The 8,586-nt window shown below is 41.1% G+C and overlaps 1 protein-coding gene across 2 annotated transcripts in view; it reads right to left on the bottom strand.

Annotated features, from left to right (window-relative positions):
- Positions 1–586: 586 nt before the first annotated feature.
- Positions 587–8,586, bottom strand: part of LOC306864364 (tetratricopeptide repeat protein 28-like) — a 317,133-nt gene continuing 309,133 nt past the window's right edge. For both annotated transcript variants that reach the window (XM_079408353.1, XM_079408354.1), the window contains 6 exons: positions 8,462–8,586; positions 7,671–7,902; positions 5,862–5,938; positions 5,379–5,508; positions 5,191–5,298; positions 587–2,923 (listed from right to left, as the gene is read on the bottom strand). In XM_079408353.1, the coding sequence (XP_079264479.1) occupies positions 1,323–2,923; positions 5,191–5,298; positions 5,379–5,508; positions 5,862–5,938; positions 7,671–7,902; positions 8,462–8,586 (2,273 nt within the window). In that variant the 3' untranslated portion in view covers positions 587–1,322. The remainder of the gene's footprint in view (positions 2,924–5,190; positions 5,299–5,378; positions 5,509–5,861; positions 5,939–7,670; positions 7,903–8,461) is intronic.

Raw genomic sequence — 8,586 nt, 5'->3', positions numbered from 1 at the left:
TCATTTTGCAGTTTTTCTTATTGAATCATTAAGAACCAATAACTCACTTGCACAAAATACTGGTACGTAAATGATATGGCACAGAAATCTTAAAACCGAAAATTGCCTCTCTGTTGGATAATACTCCAATAATTTATGAATATTATCTCTGCATACTGATTATCACACGTCACTTCCATTTATTTGAGAAATAATTTGCACTTTACTCATTCAGTGACTAATTCAGACTTTATTGTCTTGTAAGATACAAATACTAATGTTCAGATTTCTACAACGGGCCTTGTCCCTATATCTGACCAAAGAACATAGTCCACATTTGCTGAACAAATATTTATGAATATAGTGAAGTTTTATTTAATATAAGGATGCAATTGTCTAGAAATATGATTTTTTACAATTTGTAATCATTAAACCTATTTATTTAAAAATACTTTGTGGAAAGTGCACAAAATAGTTATTTACAAATCAATAATTTATTTATGGGATTTACCTGGAAATATTTAAATTTTATTTATGAAGCTATTATAACCTTTCTATTCTGATGTATAGTAATATGAAAATGAACAGAAGACCACCACCACAAGTAAATTAAACTTTTTATTGAGACCATTTTACTGAGAAATGACTGAGATATGTCTGGATGAGAGTCCACATATGCAAAATCTCTGTTAAAAAGACACTGAATCACTGGAGAGCAAGAGAACCCATGCTGTAATACTGACACTCAATTCACACAGAAGTCAGGTCAGGTGCGTCGTCACCATCTCAATAAAAATATGAAAATGTTTTTCGACTTTTTTTGTGCATGGTTTGCTTCTTTAACAATATAAAAACGTATAATACTGATTGCAAAACGTTGATTTAATTTACAAAACATAACTGTAATAACAATTACCATCCATAATAATAATAATAACAATAACAATAATTATATTTAAAAAAAAAAAGAAAAACGGAAAAAAACAAAAGAAAACCAGTCAAAGCCGCATCATCTTCACTAACACAAACAGCGAGCCTTTTTGTCTTTATGTTGAAATACCATTTTGGTATAATCTCTTCTTTTTTTTCTTTTCTTTTTTTTTTTGTCTGACATGCCTTGCGCAAGTCTAGGATCAATCTGCATATATAAACGGTCCTTTACAGTGTAGGTGGAAGCATAAGGATTATATGCTCTCTGCACGGGAAAATAAAACAGTAGGCAGTTTGAGGCTTCTGGGAATGTGCACTTCCTCACCCAGACTGTCCTTTTCACTGTTTTCAAGAGTCATAAATACTCAAAGTATTCCTTTATCAAGAGAAGCCAGTCACTGAGGGACAGAATCTCAACATTTAGACGAAGGGAAGAACCGTCCCGGTGACAGGAACTTGTATCCGTTCCCCGAAGGCAGTCGGATGGGATGCGAACCGGGACTGCTGCCAGTGGAAGCCGTCGGAGAAGGCGCGACTCTCTTGGGATCGATCTTCCGATGGCCGTTGGGCGGATTTCTGTGCTCGAGCGCCACATCCTGGCCCGGCGTATCCTGTCCCGTCACGGCGTGTCGGGGCGAGAGGTTCAGAAGGCCCAGGACATCTCGTTTGGCGGTACTCAGTTTCCCGCCACGGAGCGCCCGCATTGGTCCCGAGTGCTGCTGTTGGGTGGCGCTGGCCCAGAAGGTCTTGAGATTGTGGATCGCTTGGACTTTTTCGTCAATAGCGGCCAATTTGAGTCGGTCGATATCCGGGGCGTCCGCCGGACTGGAGCGCGTCGAGCCCGTCGAGGAGTAGGACAATGCCGGAGAGGGTGCGCTGCCGGCCGGAGACTGGTGGCCCGAGCTGGGCGAAATGTTGCTGGGCGAGCAGGAGATGTGGCCACTGTAGGGCGAGCTGGGATACTTGAGTTTAAACTGGGCGTGACTGTCCGAAGTCGGCGAAGGTTGGCTGCCTTCCTTTAGGGACGTGTCGGACGTAGCGGGGCTGTTGTATCCCGAGCTGATCTTCTGTAGGGACGATGTACGGGAGGGCGGTTTGGGGAGCGTCGGGAGCGGAGACGACTGCGCCTTGATGCTCGCCCGGCTACTAGGGCGACTGAACGCGCTTGTCTCCGAGGAACGGAAAGCAGAACCTCCGGTTGGGGTCGGAGGGCCCCCGCCGCCCATCCCGTCGCCCGGCGGGATGCTCCCAGTGCTTCTCTGCAAAGTCTCGACGGCCCGCATGTGGCTTTGCGTTTCTTCCAGGATCTTCTGCGCCAGTTCCTGTGGGTCCAGAGCGGCTCCGGGCGTACGCTCCTCTTGGGACTTCACAGTGCTGTCTGTCTCTGTGCTGGATTGATCAGACTCGCCTGTGTCTGAGGTGCTCACCTTCCCGACCTTCTGGAAGGGCGAGTTGGGGCTAGGAACCAGGGTGGCTTTGACTGGAGACGTTGGGGTGCTGACGCTTCCCCTGGAGGACACGGACACCGCGTAACCCCTGCCGGTCCCGCCGCGTGCAGCGCCCCGATGGTTCCTGTGGTTTGCGGGACGAGGGAGCGTGTCGCTTTGGCTACCCAACGGCTCGCTGCTGATTATACTGTATCCTTCATACTCTTCATCATCGTGGCCTCCTACAGCTCCATGCGGGGATGAGCGGCTGCGGGGCACCGCCGTGTGCCGGTGGGACGCAAACAGCCCGGCTCCGCCCCGATGGCGCTCTAGTTCCTGCTGCCGCGAGCGCTGGCTGATGAAGTCGGATGTGCCTTCGGGACGGGATAAGAAGCTCATGGAAGAGGCGATGGAGCTCAGACTGTAGACGGAGATGGCATCGGAGGCCAGGCTGTCAGGACATGGAGGGGAGAAAGGAGGGTTGGGGTAGCCCATAGGCAGCTGGTGGGACACAGACTGTGCTGAAGCCAGAGACTCCAGAGACGATGAACTGTCCAGACTTAAACGCTTCGGCAGCTCAGTAGAGTCTGAGGAAAACATTACAGTGCAATTATTACAAAGTCAGATGTTATATATAACATGTTAAATAAAGGAGTATAGATTTAAAGGAGTATAGATAATTTTTTAATGATTTCTCAGTGATTATTTATGGAATGTAATTAATGACATTAAATAAAAATTATATTATTATATTATAATAATATATTAATTAATTTAATGATTAATATATAATAATCATATTATAATTTTTTTTTAATGGTTACACAATGTAAATATAGGTTATATATAGTATTTGCCCATTTTTACGTCAAATTTTATTTTGAAAATCTTTTAGTCAAAAGTTTACTTTTTTCTTTCTTTTTTTTAGGATGTATCGATATAGAAATTTTTTGGGAGGAAAAAATACCAATAATGATTTTTTTTATACAAAATTTGTACTGCATAATAACTTTTTTTTTAAAAATAATATAATTTTAAAAGTTGTTTATATTTTAACCTATATATACATAGAGTACCATTAATAAAGTTTATTTTATGTATTTATGTAATTATTCTAATGTTGTCTCAATGAAAATGGACTATATTCATAATAATGAATCAAAATATGTTTTGTGAAATGAAAAATATTATGCATACTGCTTTTTTTTTTTTTAAATATTGTGATTTTTGTGATTTTGTAATGACGTTGTCAGCAGATAGACACAGGACACAGAGGTAAGTGCAATACAATCAACAGGTTTATTGAGTAGTAGCAGAGGGGAATGAGATCCAGGTAAGCAGGCGGGGAGTGGGAATGTCTCTAGGGGCTTATCTGAGTGTGAATGTCCTTTTTCCTTTTCCAGGGTATACGGAGGTAACAGTGGAGCGTGGAGACGGTGGAGAACTGGAGTGGTGGAGAACAGGGATAGGAACACTTGGAGCAACTGGTAAGTAGACAAAAGGTAAGTGGGTCAGTTTAGTCAACATGCAATGTATGAGACCAGACAGTGAGTGAACGGGAGGAGTGCAGGGATGGATATAGTGCTGTTGATGAGTGCTGACAGGTGGCGGTGATTAGAAATCAGGGGATTGGGATCTGGTGAGTGTCGTTAGTGGAGACTGCGGTGACTCTCTGACAGTACCCCCCTCCTTCCGAGATCATCGAGGAGCCCCTAGTCTACAGGGTGCAGGACATCTTGGACTCTCTGCGACGGGGTGGTCGCCTGGAATATCTTATTGACTGGGAGGGATACGGGCCGGAGGAAAGATCCTGGGTGGCCCGGGACGATGTGCTGGATCCCTCTCTCCTGGTTGAGTTTCACCAGAACCACCCTGACCGTCCCGCACCCAGAGGCCGTGGCCGACCCCATCGCCGTAATAGGGCGTCAGGAGCTACCCCTGAAGGAGGGGGTACTGTCAGAGAGTCACCACAGTCACCGCAGTCTCCACCAACAACACTCACCAGATCCCAATCCCCTGATTTCTAATCACCACCACCTGTCAGCACTCATCAACAGCACTATATCCCTGCACTCCTCCCATTCACTCACTGTCTGATCTCAAACATTCTATGTTGACTAACCTGATCCACTTACCTTTTGTCTACTTACCAGTTGCTCCAAGTGTTCCTAAACCTGTTCTCCACCGCTCCAGTTCTCCACCGTCTCCACGCTCCACTGTTACCTCCGGATCCCCTGGAAAAGGAAAAAGGACATTCACACTCAGATAAGCCCCTAGAGACATTCCCACTCCCCGCCTGCTTACCTGGACATTCTGCTCATCTCATTCCCCTCTGCAGCTACTCAATAAACCTGTTGATTCTATTGCACTTACCTCTGTGTCCTGTGTCTATCTGCTGACAGACGTATGATGGAAATATAGAATATATATTTTTCACCCTGTTTTAACCATAGTCATTGTCTTTTGAAAAAAAGGCCTTTACATGTATAATGTCAAATGTACTCATTATAGTTAATTTTATTTAGTTAATATTTTTTCCTGAAAGTAACAATTTAAAAAATGACAGATTAATTGTATTGCATATGCATTGTTACTATTATTTTTAAATCTATTTTATGTAAATAATTTAAATTACCAGTGTGTAAGATATAACTTGCCTTGTCTATAAAAAAGAAAAAAAAAAGAAGCTTATTTGAGTACACTGAAATATTAGCTAACATTGAAGCTAATACTATTGAAACAGCCTTTTTCTTGTCTTTAGTATTGATGACAAAAAAACAAACAAAAAAAAACTTTAAATTAATAATCAGTTTTGTTGTTGTGATTAACAGTGTGAGGGTGAAGTGATGCTCACCAAACAGTGCCAGCAGTGATTGCAGGGCAAAGTGCATGGTGCGACGGTTGGCCTGTTTGCCTGTCTTCAACACCACCTCCTCCTGACCGACCTCACACAGGTCAAACCCTGAGAGAAAGAGAAAGACTGAGCCGTCAGCATGGATTACAGCATCTCGATCAGTACTCATGTGCTGAAGCTGCTCTTACCCAGAGCGGCCAGGAACTCATGGCAGCCAGGAAGTCTCCAGAGCTGCACGCTGATGGACACCTGGATGGGCGTGAGAGAGAAATCCTGCTCCTTCTCTCCAGACTGAAGCTGCACCAAAACCTGATGGAGCTGCGGAAAAATGAGAAAGATATTAATGATGTCAAATATACAAAAGGCTTATTTCATTATTCTTTACAATAAAACAGCACAGCCAAATATCATTGGCAAGTTAATTTATGGTAGTGTGTTAGTGTTAGAGTTAGTTGAAAGCATATGTTTAAGCACTTACCATTCCCACTACATTTTTAACAGCCTTTAATGGTAAGTTTAGGAAAAGAGAAGGAAAGAGGCTTGTTAAAAAGCAAACACGAGCATCTCAATAATACAGCAGGCACTCATCACAGCAGTGTAGTTACACACAGATCAGATGCATGAGCACAGAATAGTTGGCTTAATGTTCGATATATGCTGTGACATCTTACCCGGTTGATCAGCTGTTCTCCGGTTTCTGACGCTGTGATCAGTTTACACAACGCCTGCAGAGCAGGAGGAGGCAAACCTGCAAACATGAAGGACAAATAACTCTTTAAAGCCTTGTGCTGTGCTGAAAACCCTTTACCTCATTTGGTGATCCCGGACAAAAATGTTTGGCCTTGTAAATCTCTCATTATGCAATATTATCACCAAATCTTGTATTCGATCTTTTTGTCAACTTGTTTTCTTTCAATTAGCCCAGGTTTTGTATTGGTTTTGGAACTGATTCCTCAACTGAGGCCTCACTGATCTGAGCTTATGCACGTCAGTTTTTCAGTGAAAAAAAATAATTATTTATTGATAATTTTGGCAATGTTCACTCATAAACTGAGATGCATAAGCTCAGAATAAAAGGGTTTACGATCAATCAGTTACAAAACAAAACACAAAAGCTGTGCTAATTGAAAGAAAACAAGTTGATCTAAAGATTGAATCCAATATTTGGTGAAAATACAGCATAACAAGAAATTTATAAGGAATTTTTTGTAGGTCAGACATTTTTGAGTAGAAACCACATGTAAAAAGGTAAAAAAAAAAAAAATCCTAAAAAGTACAAATTGGGTTTTGTTTTTATTTTGGGAAGTTGTCATACCTGGGGCCTGTACCATGAAGCCGGTTTAGCAGGCTAGCCAGGTAAGTTTCAGTTTAGTTTGCGCCAACTCTGGGTTTTAGGTACCATGAAAGTGGTTTGGCTTTTAGCAGTGTTCATCGCCATAGTAACTTACACTCCACAGCTAACCTGCTCCGGGGCAGGTTATGTTCTGGTTTAGAGAGCTCAAACCGAAATCTGACCAATCGGCTTCAAGCAACGTGACACATCTCTGACGCAATAAAGCCACTCCTCCAGTTTCTCTTACTCCAAATTAAAGGATGCTACATAATAAAACATTTTTAAAACATAAAATCATCAGATTTTTTAGAGATGATTATTTTTTATTATTTATATAATTATTATATCTTTAATCCATTACACAAGCCAGCTTAATTTAATAGTAATTATTAAGCTTTTATTTTAAATTAATATAAACATATAGATAATATGCAATATAAATACGTTTTAGAATCAATAGCTGTAAACATGACTACATATGAGTTTAGATTAAGTGTATAAATATTATAAACTTTACAACTTTTACTTGCACTTATATGTTAAGATAAGTTTTTCATGGATCGATCCGTTTCATCTTGCTGTGTAAATGTGTTTAAATTCTTCATATTGTTCAATCTTTTAATCTTTGGTAGTGAATTGCACTGACTGACTCTCTCATTAGAAGTCAATCACAGTTTCAAGGCATGTGATTGGCTGCTCATTACTGATGTCACACATTCATGTGCACGTGCTCCATTAACTCAGGATCAAGCCTGAGTTGACAGAGAAAGCTGATCAGCTTCATGGTACCAACAAAGCCAGATTGGACTGGTTTGGTTTTGTCAACTCAAAACTAATCCTGTAACCCTGAGTTTGTTCATCCATCATCATGGTACAGGCCCCTGGTGTGAGCAAAGTCAGTTAAGTTTAGTCCAAGACCATAACATTAACTAGCATTTTTGAAAATTACTTTTTCCAATGAGCAATAAGTGAGAATTTACACATTTTACTTTTCCTACTCTCACTTGTTTGATCATTGCACACAGCAAACACAATATTTGCCATTTTTATGTGCAACATGCATCTGTCCAAGAACGTTCTGTGGACTGGCAATCTTTCGCCCTCATACTCTTGTTTAATAGTAAATGAGTGTGGCAGCGTGTCGTACCCAGCAGTGACTGTAGGGTGGTGCTGCATTGCTGCAGTCGGTCTCCGGGGTCAGTGGTGGGGAAGAAGACCGCCGCAGGGAGGCCCGTTCCAGTCGAGTCCAGCCTGAATCCCACCGCAGTCAGCAGAGCCTGCCAGCCAGGCACACCGCCGACCTTATTCTCCACACTCTGCTGAGACGTGTACATGGAGTTCCTCTGGCCGTTCTGAATGCGCTGGAGAGATTTCTCCACCTGGGGGAGCCACAGAAACACAGATGATTTGTTTGCACAAAACCACACAAAAAGTCAAATACTCCTATTACCATTTCAACATTTTCGAATATTAAGATGATAAAATGATATATGATATATATATATATATATATCAGTTATAAGAATTATTATTTTGATTATTACATTTACATTTATTATTACATTTTATATTTTTAAACAAAACATAAAATGCTATATATCACATCAAATTATAATCACAATAACTGAAATAATAGTTATTAAAAACAACTGATATATATATACTAAAGTGGCATTATCTACTGCTATATGTAGTACATATGTATAATATATTATTGCACGCAAATACTATATGCACAATGCATACAAAATAAAATGGAACTATTTAAAGCATTTAAAATGTACTATAACAGATTAAAATAAATACACCCCCACATACATAACACACAAATATATGATTACATTTTATATTTATAACATACTCTTTATATACTGCATAACATATATTCTTAGTCAATATAAATGAGGCCAGTGGTCCTGGTAAAGCTGTGTTTCTCACCAGGTGTAGCAGAACCCTCAGGGCATCTCTGGCTTTGTCTGGATACTGCAGGATCTCAGCCAGAGCCTGACCAATCAGAGACGACGGGCTGTTCAGTTTCACGTCACTGCCAATCAGCATGAAGC

The sequence above is a fragment of the Barbus barbus genome (genome assembly GCF_936440315.1).
Source record: "Barbus barbus genome assembly, chromosome: 45".
Taxonomy (NCBI): Eukaryota; Metazoa; Chordata; class Actinopteri; order Cypriniformes; family Cyprinidae; genus Barbus; species Barbus barbus.
The sequence above is the reverse complement of the archived record's forward strand: the minus strand, read 5'-3'. Positions and strand labels throughout refer to the sequence as shown.